This window comes from Pan troglodytes, chromosome 1 (assembly GCF_028858775.2).
Source record: "Pan troglodytes isolate AG18354 chromosome 1, NHGRI_mPanTro3-v2.0_pri, whole genome shotgun sequence".
NCBI lineage: Eukaryota > Metazoa > Chordata > Mammalia > Primates > Hominidae > Pan > Pan troglodytes.
In genome coordinates this window covers 204237015-204256282 of record NC_072398.2, presented here as the reverse complement: position 1 = coordinate 204256282, position 19268 = coordinate 204237015, and the positions used below count along the sequence as shown (strand labels likewise).

The 19268-nt window shown below is 44.2% G+C and overlaps 1 protein-coding gene across 3 annotated transcripts in view; it reads left to right on the top strand.

Moving 5' to 3' along the window:
* ARID1A (AT-rich interaction domain 1A) overlaps positions 1-19268 on the top strand; it is an 86076-nt gene that overhangs the window by 25069 nt on the left and 41739 nt on the right. For all 3 annotated transcript variants that reach the window (XM_016956953.4, XM_009451423.5, XM_063784086.1), the window contains exons 2-4: positions 8522-8734; positions 10015-10467; positions 11529-11645. In XM_016956953.4, coding sequence (XP_016812442.2) covers positions 8522-8734; positions 10015-10467; positions 11529-11645 — 783 coding nt within the window. The remainder of the gene's footprint in view (positions 1-8521; positions 8735-10014; positions 10468-11528; positions 11646-19268) is intronic.

Here is a 19268-nt window from a genome sequence, read left to right as displayed (position 1 = left end):
TTTAATTTTATGAGATGACATTTTGGTTCTTGTTTCATAGTTTTCTTGGGGTCTTACTATTGTTTTGGTCACCCTGGTTTGTTTTTGTTTTTGTTTTTGTTTTGAGACCGAGTCTCACTCTGTCACCCAGGCTGGAGTGCAGTGGTGCGATCTCGGCTCACTGTGACCTCCACCTCCCAGGTTCAAGTGATTCTCCTGCCTCAGCCTCCCAAGTAGCTGGGACTACAGGCGCGTGCCATCACGCCCGGCTAATATTTGTATTTTCAGTAGAGACCGGGTTTCACCATATTGGCCAGGCTGGTCTCGAACTCATGATCCGCCCTCCTCGGCCTCCCAAAGTGCTGGGATTACAGGCGTGAGCCACCGCGCCTGGCCTAACCCTTGGTTTTAAGCAGTACCTGAAAGGATTTTTTCCAGAGAAGTTACTTGGTTTCCTTAGTGGCTTTTGTAATTTGTTTGAAATAGGGAGAAATTGGTTAAGTTTAGTCTTAGGAAAAAGTGATCTTCATCATTTTAGGAAGAGCATTTTCTCTGGAAATGATGATAGCCACCTGTTATGGAAAATGTGACTAATGAAAGTGCCCTGGATGAAGAGAGAAGGACTTATCATTTGTTGGGATTCATTAGTTTGATGCTGTAGCTGCTTTATTTGAAGGGCGCTTTCTGGTGCCAAAGAAGTGAAGAAGCATCAGTCACCTGGTTGTGGTTTTTCTGGCATGCCTCTTTTTGGTAGACAGCTGTGAGGTGGTTATTATGGTTGTTTCTCATAATCTGATTGAGTTTTGCTACATGATTCAATGACTCTTCCCCTTTTGGTCTCCTTCTTCTAACCTTAGTGAGTTTTCTCTTATCTTCTGGTCTGGAAGGATAGAGATGGTAGTCTACATATCTCTAAGCCCAGAAGAGAATGAGGCCTTTGTCTTGTTTTACATCACTTTCTAGATGTTCTTGGTTTGACGTCTGGTTGCAAGCACCTTCCTGGAGGTTTGATCAGGCTAGTGCTTCAGGGGATATCATTGGAATGGGCTAAGTCTGCAAAGGGGAATGTGTCTGATCTTCTAGAATGGTTTCTGTAAGCAGAATGGGGTGGATAGAACTTTTCACTGATTTTTGTGGTGGTTTTTTTTTGTTCGTTTTCAAGATAGAGCCTCGCTCTGTCACCCAGGCTGGAGTGCAGTGGTGTGATCTCTGCTCACTACAACCTCTGCCTCCCAGGTTCAAGCGATTCTCCTGCCTCAGCCTCCCGAGTAGCTGGGATTACAGGCACGTGCCACCATGCCAGGCTAATTTTTGTATTTTTAGTAGAGACGGGATTTCGCCATGTTGGCCAGCCTGGTCTCAAACTCCTGACCTCAGGCGATCTGCCCCCTTGGCCACCCAACGTGTTGGGATTACATGCGTGAGTCACTGCGTCTGCCAATTTTTATTCCGCTTGGAAATTTATGGAAGTTTGAAAGAATTTTTAAAAAACAAAACTTTTTTGGGGAGTGGTAGTTGCAAACTAGTTGTTGATGATTCCTCTCTCACCAAAGGCAGATGGTCAGTTTGTTTAGAACTTGAATGAACTAGAATGAAGGAATTGTGAAGTAGAAAACTGAGTTATGGTTCCTAGGTTATGAATGAAGAGAATCATAGGCTGAGTGGGTTTGATTCCCTGTGACAGGTGTTGGTATAATCTAATGAGATTTTTTTATTTTCCTGTCATCAGCTTGGCTTCAGGAAATCTTTAGTGTTGTCTCTGTTGAGGCCAAATAGGAGGTTAGAAATCTCTTATTGTCCTAGGTCATATAAAAAGTCATGTTTCCCCACTATTTAAAACAAGATGAAGGTAGTCTCCTTATTTTAGGAGGCGGGGTCTAGGAGTAAAACTAAGACAAACATGTTTCTGGACAATTTCTCCTCAATTGGGGGCTAGGGGTTCTTGACTAGTCTTCAAAGAAGGTCTGAAATACTAGGGGATACAGAAAAGACAGGATAAGGGGCGTTAGATACAGTTGTCTGGCTGGGGAGAGAAGGGACAATGAGAATGATTTATGCTGGTCATTTTATGTACCAGGGTACATAGGGTGATTTTTTTGGTGGAAGCCTAGTCTGTCCTAAGATATTACTCCTGAGATCTAAGTGAGCCACGTGCAGCTGGCAGGAAGCTGAAAGCTGTTGGTTGGGAGAGGCCTTAATTTTTACACTTGCCCCTGCCTGGAATGCCCTATCACAGGGGAGGGTCCCATACTGGAACTGGATCAACAGCTGCCGCCTGTCCCTGGAATCACAGGAAGCGGAGGACGGGGTGCCTTTGTATAGGGAGCTCTGAAGCCAGACAATAGTTTGTGCTGGCGGGGCCATGTGGCGAGTCATGTGACCTGGGGCTGTTTTCTGCTGGGGTCCTTACCCATCTGTTCTCTCGGCTCTTTCTGGGTTATCAGGCGCCAGTCCAAGTCCTCCCAGGCAGCCAGCTTCATGGCCAGAGATTACGAGCACTAACCTTCCTGGCAGGGGCGGTGTGGCTTCGAGTTTATGCAGATTAGCCATGTGTTTCTCACTTCAAGGCGTTCCACAGGAAAAGTCTTTTCCTGTGTTTGGCTCTCAGTGGGCGGTTCCCAGCTTACTGTACTGGGACTCAGCAAGCAGCAGGCATGCACCAGAGGGATCACAGTACACTGGCCCCCCTCTCCATTCCACCTCCAATGCTACGTCACCACAACACAACCACTCGCGCTCTCATACTGTTGGTGTCATTCATTCGGTGCCAAGATTGCTTTAAAAAATTCCCTTGGCCCCAGTTCAAACAGGAGTACAGCTGGGATGTGTTAGATTTTAGGCAGTCTGCCCTCAATTTGAGATGAGTTATAAATAGCAGTGCCGACTTCCTTAACTACCGCTCTCTGAGGTAAAATGCAGGTTAATTACTGTGGGAATCAATTAGGGGGGTTCTTTTGGTTAAAGAGCCAGGGATGCATTTTTTTTATTATTATTATTAAAAGTCATATAACAAATCTAGCCAGGAATAAATTGAAAGCACAAGGAGTAATAATACTTAAATGTCCAAAAGCCAAGGTTATAGCTCTAGGTTTACACTAGCCCCAACTAGTTAGCATTTAGGATGATAAAATGAGTAGTGGTCAAGACTTCTCCTCTCTGATGGACACCTTTTTGGCAGCTCCTGGCCCAACCCTCTCTGTTCTTATTCTTGCTGGCCCTTGGCACTGTTGAGTACTAAATTTAGCTCCTTAGGGTTGCTGCCTGGTCACTTCTTTCTATTTCCTTGGATTGGAACTGGAGCTTTCCTCAGTTGGACTTTTATTTAAATAAAATTATGAAGTTTCTCTTTCCTGGTGCCACTGCCACGTGGTGTGGTACATTTTTGTGAATGGTATATCTCTGTTTAGAAGTTTTGAGTTCTTGGCTCTGTCTTCTCTGCTCTCTCCTCGGTCATGGTCAGATGGAGAATTTGCAGCTATTTTAATCTGTGAGTTTCACAAAGTGGTTACTTTGGGTTATAAGACATTCAGCCCAGGTCTACCTTAAAAGTCTAGTCTGTTATTTCAGCAGTTTTTGGGGGTCATTTTGGTTTTCCTTGATGCAATAAGAAGTTGTAAGAGGTTCCAGTAGCCGACTAGTCTGGACGGTCTTGTAATTCTATTGGCTTGGAGCAGGGGAACTCCCTATGCAAGGGGTCTGTCTGCTAGCTGTTTGTTCTGAATATATTCAGAAGGACAAGCTGCTAGGCATCCTTGCCTTTGATGCCCCTAAACTGCATCTTTTGATACATTTCATTTGGCAGGCAGTTTATAACATGGCCAGTGATCTGGAAGGAGGTGGTAAGTGGTAGATGGAGATGAGGAGTTTTCTCATGGCTCTTTCCCCCTTTTTTATTTTTATTTTTTATGAATGCAGGAGAGTATATAGCAGGGGGCCCGACTTTGCTGATCAAGGGGCAGCATTTTCCTCTCAATTATGTGTCTCTGTGGCAGAGCCTTTGCTTTTGAAGTGTAATCACAGTAATCTACTCCTGTGGTTTCCCATTGAAAGGATTTCCTCTGTCTTTCCCAGAGTGGAATCTCTGGCTTTTTGCAGCTAGGGTTTGGAGTTTCCATCCCCTGCCTTGTGCCTGCAGACTGCTGATACTGGCTTTTGTATCTTGCATGTAGGGATTTTTCTGGTCTGAAATTGCTACTTTCCAATAAAACTGATTAGTGAAGATTTAAGGCCCCTTCTCTGTTACGAGAGATTGGGAGATGGCATTTCATCTGTAACTGCAAATCACAAATATTTCACGATGGTTTTAAATGTCATAAGTGTGAGTTATGTCCCTGCCCACCTCCCCTTCTGATTTGAGCAGATGTCTAACTTTTACATGAGATCAGAATAATCTGATTGTTTGAACTGAATATATATTTAGTTTGCCAAATAAGCTGCATATTCTGTTGATCATAAGCCTTTTGTGATGGGAGGGAGTCAAAAATCTGATGACCAGAAAAAGCATATTAATTTTATTTTTAGAATAAAAATTTCTTTGATGTACATTTATTTTTGGTCTACAAAGATTTCCTAAAGTTGAGGTGGGACATTCCTTGAACCCTTTATAGCCCTCATGTAAGTAGCTGTACTCAATTGGGAGCTCAGGCCTCCGTGTGAGAGAGGAAAAGGTGACTTGTCCTTAGCCTTTTGTTTTTAAGCAGTGTATATGAGGATGCCCCTGCAGTTCTGAAATTCTCTCTGGTATAAACTTTTTTTTTTTTTTTTGAGACAGAGTCCCACTCTGTTGCCCAGGCTGGAATGCGGTGGCACAATCTCCGCTCGCTGCAGCTTCTGCCTTCTGGGTTTAAGTGGTTCACCTGCCTCAGCCTGCTGAGTAGCTGGGATTAACAGGCGTGCGCCACCACGTCCGGCTAATTTTTGTATTTTAGTAGAGACGGGGTTTCACCATATTGGCCAGGCTGGTCTGGAACTCCTGACCTCAAGTGATTCACCTGCCTCAGTCTTCCAAAATGCTGGGATTTACAGGCATGAGTCACTGCGCCCAGCCTTGGGTTTGTTTTTTTTTGTTTGTTTGTTTTTTGAGACAGACTTGCTCTGCTGCCCAGGCTGGAGTGCAGTGGCTCGATCTCGGCTCGCTTCAGTCTTCGCCTCCCAGGTTCAAGTGATTCTCATACCTCAGCCTCCCGAGTAGCTGGGACTTACAGGCATGTGCCGCCACACCCAGCTAATTTTTGTGTTTTTAGTAGAGATGAGGTTTTGCTATGTTAGGCAGGCTTGTCTCCCAACTCCTGGCCTCAAGTGATCCACCTGCCTTGGCCTCCCAAAGTGCTGGGATTACAGGCGTGAGACACTGCGCCCAGCCAGGTTATTCTTAAAGTGTGCTTGTTCTCCCTTGAATATTCTCATCCTTCTTTCTCATCTTTCACTTCAGTCCAACTTTTTTTCTACCTTCAAAGTCATAACCCCTGTGTTAGGGTTAGATTTAGGCTATGACCCTGGCTTTATGGCTAGATAGTTTGATGTGGGCTTTGTCCCCATAGTGTCTCCTACCCTTTTTTGGAATAGGACAGCATTGCACATTGAACAGTCACTGAGCCCAAGCTCTGTACTTTGGTATTTGGGAGAGCTTTGAAGATAAAACACCTGATCTCTGGCTTCCCAGAAGTTAGTCTTGAGAAATGCAATCAGTTAGTTGGAATAGTTAGCTGCAACTAAGTGTTAAATCTTAGGATGCTAACTGGATTTACAATAGGGCATTTAGAAATGTTAGAGATCAAAGTGTACTGAAGATATGGGAAGTGGCTTCATTTTGAAAGGTCAAGTTTCTGTTACTAGAAGCCACTGTGGACAGGAGGGCAGGGCAGGATGCCATTGCATAGAGCTGGGCATGTACAGTATGTGGGGAATCTTGGAGTGAGACTGAAAAAATGTGGAAAACTGGTTCACATTGTAGAGGGCTTTAGAGCCAGGTAAAAGCACTGTTTCATCATTACTGATAATCGCTACCATTTATTGGACATTTAAATACCAGGCACTGTGTGAAGTGTGTTATGTGCATTTAAAGAACTGATGTGTTCAAGGTAGGATGGTGAGAGAGGTAGGATTTGGACCCAAGTCTATCAAATTACTACACTATGCTCTATGTAATAATACTGTGCAGGATTTAGTAGTTAGGAAGTTTGGAACTATTACTGACCAGGGAGTGGTGGAAGTGATTTGGGAACAGCATTGTCCTAGAACTGCTCTAACATAATAAGCCACTAGCCACATGTAGTTATGTGAATTTAAATTAATTAAATGTAAATAAAAATAAAAATTTAGTTCCTTTGTCATATTTCAAGTGTTGAATAGTTACCCATCACAGAAAATGTTATTGGCCAGTGCTTCTCTAGATCACTGGTTCTTAGCTAATAGTATACACCAGACTCATTCAAAGATCTTAAGGAGGTTGGAGAAGAGCACAAGCCCTTCCAGACCCAGTAAATTGGAATCTCTAGGGAGAGGCCTAGCCATTTGTGAAGCTTCACAGAAAATTCTAATCTGCAGCCCTGGTTAATAGCTACTGCTCTAGAAGCTCTATAGTAACCATGGTAATGACTGCCCCTCATGTTGTGGGGAGACCTAGACTGACAGAGATACCCAGAGCAGGCTGATCTCTTTGTTCAACAAAATAGTCTCTCCAGTTGGAGGCCACATGGACAGCAGCTGCAGTCTGTGATGAGATGAGGACCTCAGTGTGATATGTGGCATGATATGGCCATGTAAGCCCCCAAGCTCTTTACAGGAGAGAATGGTGATGTTTTGGCTCCATTGCCAGGTGTATTGGGGAGGACCATATGCTATTTATTAATTGTTGTTAAATTCGAACTTCGTAAGTAACCCTAAAATCTATGTAGCTCTAAAATTATGATAGGGAACATTATTGGAGCTTCTGATATGGATGAAAGACTTGGGCAAAAATTGTTTAGTTAGGATTGTTGGCAACAGTACTTTAATAATATTGACATGTAGTAGTGATTTGGGACACAGTTTTACTATGATTTTGTACAGTTTAGAAACATGGGGGAGGAGTATTCCCATCATCACTCACCAATTTAGCTGAGATTTCAGATATAGCCTAAGAAATAACTCTGCTTCTCTTTTTTCCCTTTGATATTAAGAAGAACAGCCTCTGTGGCTTATTGTCTTACCTGTTTTCTTTCATGAAAGCTCTACTTCCTCTACTATAAAACACTTAATAGCATTATTAAAAAATAAACACGTACAGAGAACGAATTGTTTGGATCTCCCCTTCCTTTATTTTGGAGGTTTTGTTGTTGTTTAAGGTCTTAACAGCTTAAATTATAGAATAGCTTATTAATTATTGAATAATAGAACTGGAAGGAACCCTAGGGATAACCTAGACCAGTCCTGGGAGGTGGGTTCTAGCAGTCTGTTTTAACAAGCCTTTCAAGTGATTCTGATGCATGCTAAAATCAATGAACCACTGAACTCCTTCATGTGACGGTTAATGATAGGCCTAGAGTATCAGTATCTATTTCACCCCCAATGTAAGAGCTAGTTTTTAAGTTTTGTATCAGACCCATGCCTACTCTCCATCTTGTGTGTGTCTTAAAGGTGCTTAGAGAAACTTCCCCCTCCCCGCACACCACCAATAGATATAGGTAGATATTTCTGGCAGGGGAAAGTGTGCTCTGGAGTGCCAGTAGGATAAAGGCATATCAAAAAGTGAATGAGCTGATTGAACCTGTTGCTCCACAAAGAGCTGGAAAGAAAGCTGTTGCATCGAATACTTGTGAATTGAATTTCGAGCTTTCATTATTGGTGCTAGCTGTACCTCTCTGTCTTCTTGCTCTTTTTTTTTTTTTTAACTTCCATGACAGCCTACCATTGAATCTTCTTGTCTCTCAAAGAGATAAAAGTTCTGTTCTTCTTATATCTTCAAACTCTTGAATATTAAAGGAAATGAGCTTTTCAGTTGAGATGCACAAGGCTCTTAATTCAGAGTTCCCATTCCCTCAGCTGTCACTTAGCTTCTTTGCTTATTTGGAAGAAAGCATAAATTTAACTGTGCCATAGTGCCAACAGGCTATAGATGTGTAAGGGGAGTTTCCACTATTGGAAGAATAGAAACATCTAGATGTTTGTGTATTTGAATTCCCCGTCATGGTATCGAAGCATCAATTTTGGTGTGTAACAAGGTGATGGCAGTGCATAGCAGCACCGTCCTCTACCAACTGAAGGGCCTTTGTTTATACCCGGCCTGTCCCTTGGATCTCAAGCAGTACCACAGTTACAAAGTAGTTTTTAGCTTACAAGGTGTTTTCACAAATAGGTGGTATTTTCATTTTTCAAATGACAAAATTAGGGTTCTGAGGCGGGTCAGTTGACTTAAAGGTTACTAGGTTGGTCTCATTGCTCTTTCAAAGTAACTGTATTTCTTTGTAGCATACAGACTAAAAAAACCTGTGTACTTGGGTTATATATTCAGTGGCCAGAGGCCATCAAAGCTCAGGTTAATGAAATGCTCTTTATTTTGTAGCCATCCAGTCCAATGGATCAGATGGGCAAGATGAGACCTCAGCCATATGGCGGGACTAATCCATACTCGCAGCAACAGGGACCTCCGTCAGGACCGCAGCAAGGACATGGGTACCCAGGGCAGCCATATGGGTCACAGACCCCGCAGCGGTACCCGATGACCATGCAGGGCCGGGCGCAGAGTGCCATGGGCGGCCTCCCTTATACACAGCAGGTAGATGGTGATTGTGATTACCTTGACCCTTGTTGCTGTCCAAAATCGGATCTGTGAGCTATAGAATCAGAATGTATCCTTGGCTTCCAAGCCTCTTGACAGGAATGTAGACCTGTTGGCTCAGTTAATTACAGAGTGCTACTAACAAAGCCAAAGCTATAGGCACCGTTCCATGTGTGCTCCAAGGAAAACTACTTACTCCCTGGTCACAGGTACATATCTCTTTTTCTCTTGACCTGACTGGCCAGCTTATACCTAGTGAGTGGTCATCTCTGAATGAGATGGGATGAAAGGCAGTGGCTGAACACGTAGGCACTGCTACTATTAGGAAAACCATTCATATCATGTGCCCTGGGGACGGAAGAGGCCCTTTATGCTTCTGAATACCTTTAACATATCTGCCTTCTGGTTCAAAATGATTGTGACTGGGAGTAGAAGAAAACGGGAAGATTAAACAGAAAAGATGTTAACAGCATTGATACAAATGTTAAGATTTCCCCTTATCCATCTCTTTTTGTCAAACCATTCACATCATTATCTCTTTATTGTCATTTTTGTATTGACAAAGTTTTCTATCATTTATCTTTGAGTGATACTCATACTGAAAATAGGGAGAGAATATAAAACAAATTTTACTTCTAAGACTTTAAAGCAAAGTACGCCTTTAATATAGAAAATTGTCTCTTTTTTCCAATAGAGGAGAGATGAGGTAATTTTATTTATTTTTTTTGCCTGCTTACTAAATATATCCCCAGTGCCTAAAATAGTGCCTGGTACAAGTAATTGAGTAGGCTGTCAAATATTTTTTTTGAATGAAAACTAAATGAAAGAGAGAACCAAAGTAGCTTAGTGATTTGCACACTGTCTGAATTACTAAACCTTAGGTTTTCAGTTGGTTGAGCCAGGCTGCTATTGACTATTCATTGTGGTTAGGGTACAGATTCCTAACACTTATAAAAACAGTCTAGGCCGTGATAAAAAGAGTTAGGCTCACTGGTAGAAACAGCTGCTCTTAAACTTATGTTGCCCAAATAGTAAATAGTGTAAATTTTCAGTGGATAAATGTAGTCCACTTGTAAACAAACCACCTAAAAACCCAGCTTGGCCGTCCTTCCTGGCTCAGTTTAGGAAGGGTGAGAGAAAAACCCTGGGCCTCCTAAGTATGAGGCCTTGCATGCTTGCTTTCTATACTCATCATCAGTGCATAGCTTCTCACAAAACACTTCATCTTTCCTCATGCAGGAGAGTCAGTGCTAAAAGTATATTTTCCTTTCCTACAGATTCCTCCTTATGGACAACAAGGCCCCAGCGGGTATGGTCAACAGGGCCAGACTCCATATTACAACCAGCAAAGTCCTCACCCTCAGCAGCAGCAGCCACCCTACTCCCAGCAACCACCGTCCCAGACCCCTCATGCCCAACCTTCGTATCAGCAGCAGCCACAGTCTCAACCACCACAGCTCCAGTCCTCTCAGCCTCCATACTCCCAGCAGCCATCCCAGCCTCCACATCAGCAGTCCCCGGCTCCATACCCCTCCCAGCAGTCCACGACACAGCAGCACCCCCAGAGCCAGCCCCCCTACTCACAGCCACAGGCTCAGTCTCCTTACCAGCAGCAGCAACCTCAGCAGCCAGCACCCTCGACGCTCTCCCAGCAGGCTGCGTATCCTCAGCCCCAGTCTCAGCAGTCCCAGCAAACTGCCTATTCCCAGCAGCGCTTCCCTCCACCGCAGGTAAGATATCCCTGCCTCCTGCCCTTCCCTGTGTGTGACTACAGACAGCTTGGGGGTTAGTGTCATGAGAACTTTGCTGTACAGAGTGGTTCTCTAACGTGCACTTAAAGACCAGTTAAACTCTGGGTAAACATGATAACTGGATTGATTGAACTAATAAAGGCGTAACCTCCTTAACTGCATAAAGACCTGTAGCTCTCCTTAATGATGAAGAAATAGGGCAATGGAAAGTTGCATAGATGGATAAGAAATTAAAGATAATGGGACTGGTTTTTTTATTTTATTTTATTTTGTAAATCAACATCAGAACTTCAGCATCCAAGTGAGTTGGTCTTTTTTCAAAACAGTCACTTTGAGAGGCAGTACTGTACATTCGCTCCAACTGCCATTCCATTCTGCTATCGCTCAAAATACTTGGATCCCTTCGTTTGGAATTGCCACCAGAGCTGATACCACATTCTTTAGAATACTCTCAGTGGTGGCAAATCTTATTTTTTGTGGGTGGATTTTGTTTGGGGAAATAGCAAAAATTCATTTGGAGTTACGTCTGGTGAACAAGAAGTAGGTAATAGAGCCTAAAATAGCATTTGGGGCTTTATTCTTGTAGAGCCCAAAGAAGAGAGATGACTGAGTGATGACAGGTCCACTAAAAAGTTTATGTATTGGTGGCACTGTTGGAATAAATATCTCATCCCAAGGTGATGTCTTTGAATGAAGCAGTACTCATTTTAATGCAGAGGTTCTAGCATGATTTTTTTGTGGTTTCATTGGTCTCATTCCTTGATAGATTTAACTTGAAGTTGGCCAGACATTAGCATTTAACCCCAAGAAACAGCCCTCTGTAGGCAGCAATAAATGGGTGACAATTCTGTCAGAAAGAGTCCACTGTTGACATTCTTAGGAGTCACGGCTTGGATTTTTCTGGCCTTCACATAATACTTTTCGCAACTGGGCTTTCTCTCACACTCATGAGAGACAGTCCCATAACCCTTTCACAGTGAAGTAAGCTTGCCTGGTTTATCAATACCAGGCCATCACAGCTTTTGTTTTTCTTGTTGTAGGAGCTATCTCAAGATTCATTTGGGTCTCAGGCATCCTCAGCCCCCTCAATGACCTCCAGTAAGGGAGGGCAAGAAGATATGAACCTGAGCCTTCAGTCAAGACCCTCCAGCTTGCCTGTGAGTATTTCTGCACCTTCTGAAAGGTGATAGGGGCAGAGAGGAAACCAATGCAAACTAGTTAGTTTCTGGTTGGAAGTTTAGCTAATTTTGACCTAAATGAATAAGTTATTTCTTGAATTCAAGGAACTTAAAGGCTGACTTGTAGATGTCTGTTCTGTCTCCCTGCCCAGGGAATAGGTTTGTGATCTGTTTAGTTTGTTTTTGTCTTTTTAAGTCTTGTGCTTTTAGACATGGACCCACATGAGGGGCAGAGAAGATGGAGATATCAGAAGCACTGTCTGCTCTCCATCAAAGTTGAGAAAAATATCAGTTTCTTGACTTTACTCTTACAGGCTTAATTTTTAGGTTTTTGGCTTAATGTTTAGCTACAAGGTAGGATCCTGGAGCAATTCAGCATGCATTGTCACACTGAGCGTGGCTGGAGCAAAAGCAGTTTTTCTGGTGGTGATTTTGTGTGAATACTTTTTTTTTTTTATTTTTGGTAGAGTACTTGATGCCCAGGTGCTTAGTTATGGAATCAGGTACTTATTTATGGGATGGACTGACCATATCCTGAGACAGGCAGTATAGTCTAGTGATTAAGAACTTGGGCTCTAGAGCCAGAGTTCCTGGCTCTAGCTTCTGCCACCAACTCTGTTTCATAGGGGTGGTGGTGAACATTAAATAGGTTACTAGAGAGTGCACACGAGCACTGCATATTGTAGGCACTCCATAAATGTCAGCCTTTGTAATCATCGCCTCAGAGGGCATTGGAACTGTGCTTTATACCTGAAAGGCAGTTAACACCATACTAGGTGGTTGTAGGAACCTTTACTGTTAGTCTTAGCTCTGTGGGCAAGTTACTCAGCCTCTGAAAGTTAATCTGCTGGGCACAGAAATAAAATAGGCTACTCTGAAATCTAGTCATCTAGTAAGATGGTGGGTAGCAAACCCACCATGACAAATCCTGCTTCAGTTAGGAAATGGAAATTCAGCCACATACCCAGATAAGAATCTTTTGGAATTTTGACTCTACTTGGATGTAAAGCCTGTGTCTTCATTTATTCTGACCTGAGAGAAATGGTTTCAGGATCTCTAAGAAATAGGCAGAAGGCGGGAACTCTCTTCATCATGAAGCCTCCCATGGATTCCCCTGAAGGTCTCTGAGACACCTCAATAGGGCAAGGTCTGCAGAGTCCCTTAGTACCTGGTGTTCAGGCTTCTGAGGCCAGAATGCAGATAGGACGTCTGAGATTGTTGACTTTCTCAACTGAGGAATTGGGGGAAGGAAGTGCCTTAATAAAGTGATCACTCTTTGTTCCCTTCTCATTAGTGTCTGTTGCAATCCTTTTCTGCATCCTGAACTTCATTGGAATGTGCTTTTTAACCTGATTCAGTCAGAATGTGTAACCACTCCCTCATCATCTGTGGTCTGTGGCTAAATCTGGGTGAGGTGCTATTGTGTCAAGAACCCAAATCGGTGGATTTCTGTCAGTGCTGTAAGTTGCTTCATTCCAAAAAGTTTTTGCTTGCTTCTGGTGACCTTTTGATAGATCTGTATTTGGCTTTTTTTTTTTTTTGGTCCTGAGAAGGCTTGTATCCAGAGATGCTACATGCCTTGTAAGGGTTGGGAATCTTAAGAACTTCTTATCTGACCCACTGAAGTGAAGGTGAAGGTGTTGGCAGCCTTTTAGGCCCAGGGGATGGTTGTCCTGGGAAGGCTATCACAAGGAACATTCCCACGTTTGGGCTTTTTCTAAAGATTCATCCAAATGGGTCATTTGCTCAGTGGTAGAAGCTCCATGTGGGAGGTAAGCTGGCTGGGTTATTGGCATCTTGTTTTTTGAATTGCTTTTTATCCCTTTGCTACTTGGGCAGGCATCAAAAAGTGGTTATTCTTTAAAATTTTGGTTTGATGCCAGATTTGCCTACGCAGGCTAGGAAGCAGCCCCATCTGAAGAAATGACAAGTTGGATTCCCTACAAGAGCCCTCTCCTTTCTTAACCAGTCGTGTTAAAGGATCCCTAGGTTTGCCAGTGCATCGCTTCACTAAACAAATGTTTATGAGGTACCTATTGGCACCAGAGCAGATTCCAGGCTGGCTGGAGAGCAGCCCCTCAGATTTCACATTGCTCTCCTTACTCATTCACGTTACCTTCCTGGCCCTAAAGGCATTATGATTGTGACCCTTGAATATTACAAAAATTAAATTTTGAGGAGTCTGTGCTCAGTTATTGATGCCAAGCCATTTGGGTGCTATTATCCTGATCATGTTATCCCTATATTTAAACCTCTCAATTATTTTTTTGTTAATCTTAGAATAAAATCCAGAATTTTTTTTTTTTTTTTTTTTGGGAGAGAGAGAGTTTCACACTCTTTTTGCCCAGGCTGGAGTGCAATGGCACGATCTTGGTTCACTGCAGCCTCCACCTCGTGGGTTCAAGTGATTCTTCTGCCTCAGTCTCCCGAGTAGCTGGGTTTACAGGTGCTCGCCACTACGCCCAACTAATTTATTTATTTATTTATTTATTTATTTATTTTTGGATACTGAGTCTCACTCTGTTGCCCAGGCTGGAGTGCAATGGCACGATCTCAGCTCACTGCAACCTCAGCCTCCCAGGTTGAAGTGATTCTCCTGCCTCAGCCTCCCAAGTAGCTGGGATTACAGGCGCCCTCTACCACGCCCATGTAATTTTTGTATTTTTAGTAGAGACGGGTTTCACCAGGTTGGCCAGGCTGGTCTCAAACTCCTGATCTCAGGTGATCCACCTGCCTTGGCCTCCCAAGGTGCTGGGATTATAGGCGTGAGCCACCTCACCCGGCCTAAAATCCAGAATCTTTAATGTTAGACATCAGAAACACAGATTGCTGTTCCCTCTCAGCTCCCATCCCCTGTGTCTTTCTCATTCAGTAGGTCTGGAGTGGGGCCCAAGAATGTGCATTTCTAACAAGTTCCTCTGTGATTCTGTTGCTGCTAGACCAGGGATGGCACTTTGAGAACCTCTACTTTATTCTTTTCTCTCTGCCTTGCTTTTGGCTTTCTTTCAGTTTCTCTAAGGCACCATATGCTATTTTTTGCTTTCAGACCTTTGCACACACCCTTCCCTTTGCCTCATACTTTTCCCCTCAACTCCTCCTGTTCATCTTTCAGACTATATCTTAAAGATTGTTCCTTCAGAAAACTACTACCTAATCAAGCTTCAAGACGCAGCTTAAATAACTTCTATGATGACTTCATTGACTAAAGGCCATTGTTATTTTACCTTTAAAAAAAAGGCCGGGCATGGTGGCTCACGCCTGTAATCCCAGCACTTTGGGAGGCCAAGGCGGGCAGATCACGAGGTCAGGAGATCGAGACCATCCTGGCAACCATGGTGAAACCCCGTCTCTACTAAAAATATAAAAAATTAGCCAGGCATAGCAGCGGGTACCTGTAGTCCCAGCTATTCGGGAGGCAGAGGCAAGAGAATCACTTTAGAACCTGGGAGGCGGAGGTTGCATTGAGCCGAGATCACACCACTGCACTCCAGCCTGGTCGACAGTGAACTCCATCTCAAAAAAAAAAGTATAGCTGGGCGCGGTGGCTCACATCTGTAATCCCAGCACTTTGGGAGGCCGAGGCTGGCGGATCACAAGGTCAGGAGTTCGAGACCAGCCTGGCCAATATGGTGAAACCCTGTCTCTACTAAAAAATACAAAAATTAGCTGGGCGTGGTGGCGGGCACCTGTAGTCCCAGCTACTCAGGAGGCTGAGGCAGGAGAATTGCTTGAACCCGGGAGGCGGAGATTGCAGTGAGCCAAGATTGTGCCACTGCATTCCAGCCTGAGTGACAGAGAGAGACTCTGTCTCAGAAAAAAAAAAAAAGACTGGGCACAGTGGCTCGGGAGGCCGAGGCGGGCAAAAATCGCCTGAGGTCTGGAGTTTGAGACCAGCCTGACCAACACGGAGAAACCCCGTCTCTACTAAAAATACAAAATTAGCCAGGCGCGGTGATGCATACCTGTAATCCCATCTACTCGGGAGGCTGAGGCAGGAGAATTGCTTCAATCCAGGAGGCAGAGGTTACAGTGAGCCAAGATCACGCCATTGCACTCCAGCCTGGGCAACAAGAGTGAAACTCTGTCTCAAAAAAAAAAAAAAAAAAAACCCTGCACAATATATAAGGCCTACAAAAACTATAAAGAATAGTTCAGTACCTGAGTACCCATCTGTAGAAATCAAGCCTTGCTAACACAGGTAAAGCTTTATATAGCTCTCTGGGATCACTTATCCCTCTTGGTAAGCACCATCCTGTATTTGACAGAGCATTTTGCCAATGCCCTCTACCTGTGCTTACTTTTTTTTGTTTGTTTGTTTTGAGATGGGGGTCTCTCTGTCACCCAGGCTGGAGTGTAGTGGTTTAGTCTCGGCTCACCGCAGTCTCCACCTCCCCAGGTTCAGGTGATCCTCCCACCTCAGCCTCCTGAGTAGCTGGGACTACAGGTGTGAGTCAACATGCCCAGCTAATTTTTGGATTTTTTAGTAGAGATGGGGTTTCACGATGTTGCCCAGGCTGGTCTTGAATTCCTGAGCTCAAGCAGTCTGCCCGCCTTGGCTTCCCAAAGTGGTGGGATTATAGGCATGCACCACCTTGCCTGGCCTGACTCTACTTACTTAAATGGTAAGCTCCTGGAAGGCAGGCACTGTGTTATTGACCTCTGTGCCCCCAGTACCTATCATGTGATGCCCAAGACCAGTGGTTCTCTACTGTGTCTGCATGTTAGAATTACCCGGGGGAGTGTATTATCTTTAAAAATTAATGCCCAGGCCCGAGCACGGTGCCTCACGCTTGTAATCCCGGCACTTTGGGAGGCTGAGGTGGGCGGATCACCTCAGGTCGAGAGTTTGAGACCAGCCTGACCAACATGAAGAAACACCATCTCTACTAAAAATACAAAATTAGCTGGGCATGGTGGCACACGCCTGTAATCCCAGCTACTAGGGAGGCTGAGGCAGGAGAATCGCTTGAACCTGGGAGGCAGAGGTTGCGGTGAGCCAAGATGGTGCCATTACACTCCAGCCTGGGCTACAAGATCGAAACTCCGTCTCAAAAAAAAAAAAAAAAGAAAAAATTAATGCCCAGAGTTCACAGAGTTCTGATTTGTTTGATGTGGGGTTTGGGCATTGGTGTGGTTAGCAGCTGTCCCAGGTGAATCCCGATTTGCAGGTAGAGATCTATTCCAGACTGTATGAGGTTCCTTTGCTATAGTAAACTCTTTTGTTTTTTTTTTGAGATGGAGTCTCACTCTGTCACCCAGGCTGGAGTGCAGTGGCACAATCGCAGTTCACAACAACTTCCGCCTCCCGGGTTCAAACGATTCTCCTGCCTCAGCCTCCCAGGTAGCTGGAATTACAGACGCCCGCTACCACACCCGGCTAATTTTTGTATTTTTAATAGAGACGAGGTTTCACTATGTTGACCAGACTGGTCTCGAACTCCTGACCTAGGTGATCCACCCGCCTTGGCCTCCCAAGGTGCTGGGATTACAGGCATGAGCCACGGTGCCCAGCCTATAGTAAATTCTTAGCACCCATACTTCTTGTTAGTACTTATCTCAAGTGTAATTTAAATTACTTATTTAATGCAAGTTCATTGAGGACTGACTTGCTGTCTTGCTTATTGCCATAGTGCCTGGCATCTGGTTGCTTATTGCCATAGTGCCTGGCATATAGTAGGCTCCAACTTACTGAATAGACGAACCTGAGCAGCGTCCATTATAGTGCTCATTCAGGAAGTACACATCTGACAGGAGCGGCTTGACTGTATTACCAGAGTCTTGCTCTGTCACCCAGGCTGGAGTGCAGTGGCACGATCTTGGCTTACTGCAGCCTCCGCCTCCCGGGTTCCAGCGATTCTCCTACCTCAGCCTCTTGAGTAGCTGGGATTACAGGTGTGCGCCACCACTCCCGGCTAGTTTTTGTATTTTTAGTAGTGACAGGGTTTCACCACGTTGGCCAGGCTGGTTTCGAACTCCTGACCTCAAGTGATCCACCTCAGCTTCCCAAAGTGCTGGGATTATAGGCGTCAGCCACTGCGCCCAGCTTCTGTAACTTTTCTTTTGTTTTTTTTGTTTTTTTTGTTTTTTTGTTTTTTGAGACGGAGTCTCTGTTGCCCAGGCTGGAGGGCTGGAGTGCTGGAGTACAGTGGTGCCATCTGGGCTCACTGCAAGCTCTGCCTCCCGGGTTCAAGCAATTCTCTGCCTCAGCCTCCCGAGTAGCTGGGATTACGGGCACCCACCACCACGCCTGGCTAATTTTTTTGTATTTTTAGTAGAGATGGGGTTTCACCATCTTGGCCAGGCTGGTCTTGAACTCCTGACCTTGTGATCCACCCACCTCGGCCTCCCAAAGTGCTGGGATTACAGGCATGAGCCACTGCGCCCGGCCCAGCTTCTATAACTTTTCTTACTGAGACACATTTGTAAATTTACATTTTGGTCTTGAAAGTATACCTAGGATAGAGTAATGGAAAATGGATACAGGATTGAAAGCCGTGATCTGAAGAGGTTAGCTAGTGCTTCACAAACTTCAGCGTGTGTTAAGAATCACCTGAATTACTGCCTCTACCTGAGAAATTCTGATTCAGTAGGTGTGGGCTGGGACCTAAGAATTTGCATTTCTAACAAGCTCTGAAGTGGTACAGATGCTGCCAGTTCAGAAGACCACAATTGGAATGAGACTGAAGTAGGTAGTAACCTTTTGAAAAGGGAAGGAAAAAAAATTGCTAGACTAGGAAGCTACAGCGGTAACTAGAATAATAGTGGTGATTTACACTGTAGTTTGACTCTTGATTATTTGGAAGGCACACTGTGGGTTAAGAATGGTAGAAAGAAAAGAGACTTGAAAGAAACTAGACTTCCTGTAGCTGTGGCCTCAGTGCAGTTTATTCCTGGGTAACGGAGCCCTTGCCCTGCCAGTACCACCCTGGGAGCTCCTCTGCTCTATGGTGCTCATCACTGGATCCCTTCCTTTAGTGGGGCCAAACTTAGTTGGTCACCAAATCTTAGTCTACCACAGAAATGGTTTTTGCTTTTGAATCTGGTTTCCCCTCTCTTTCTCCACTGCCTTTTGTTTTTTCGGGTCCCTGTTATCTCTCACCTGGTGTCTTGCCACAAACTTCTGACTGTTCTGTTTCTTTTCTTCCTCTTTTCCTTCCAAGTCTGTCCTCAGCATAATCACCAGAGTGATCATCTTAAAAAAAAACAAAAAACAAAAAACAAACCTGGCCAAGTTATGTTAATGCTTTAAAACCTGGCTACGTGTTGTCTGTAGATTTAAGTCCAAGTGTGACATACAAGTAAGTTTTTTTGGGATCTGGAGGATGAGGAGAGATGTAGGTAAGTTTCCTGTCCCTGGAGTAAAACCTGGCACACTTTTTGCTATGGGTGTTATGTAGAAGACAAACAGACATTTGACAAGGGTTGAACTTGTGTGACTTCTGAGGTCATTTGAACTCTTGGGTCCGTGATTCCGAATATGATACGATGATTCCTAAAGGATCCTCCTGTGTTTCATTAGTAAAATAGACATAAAACAGAAGACCATGTGCCTATATGTTATAATGAGTGCTGTCAGAGTTTGGTGAAGTCACTGATCCATTT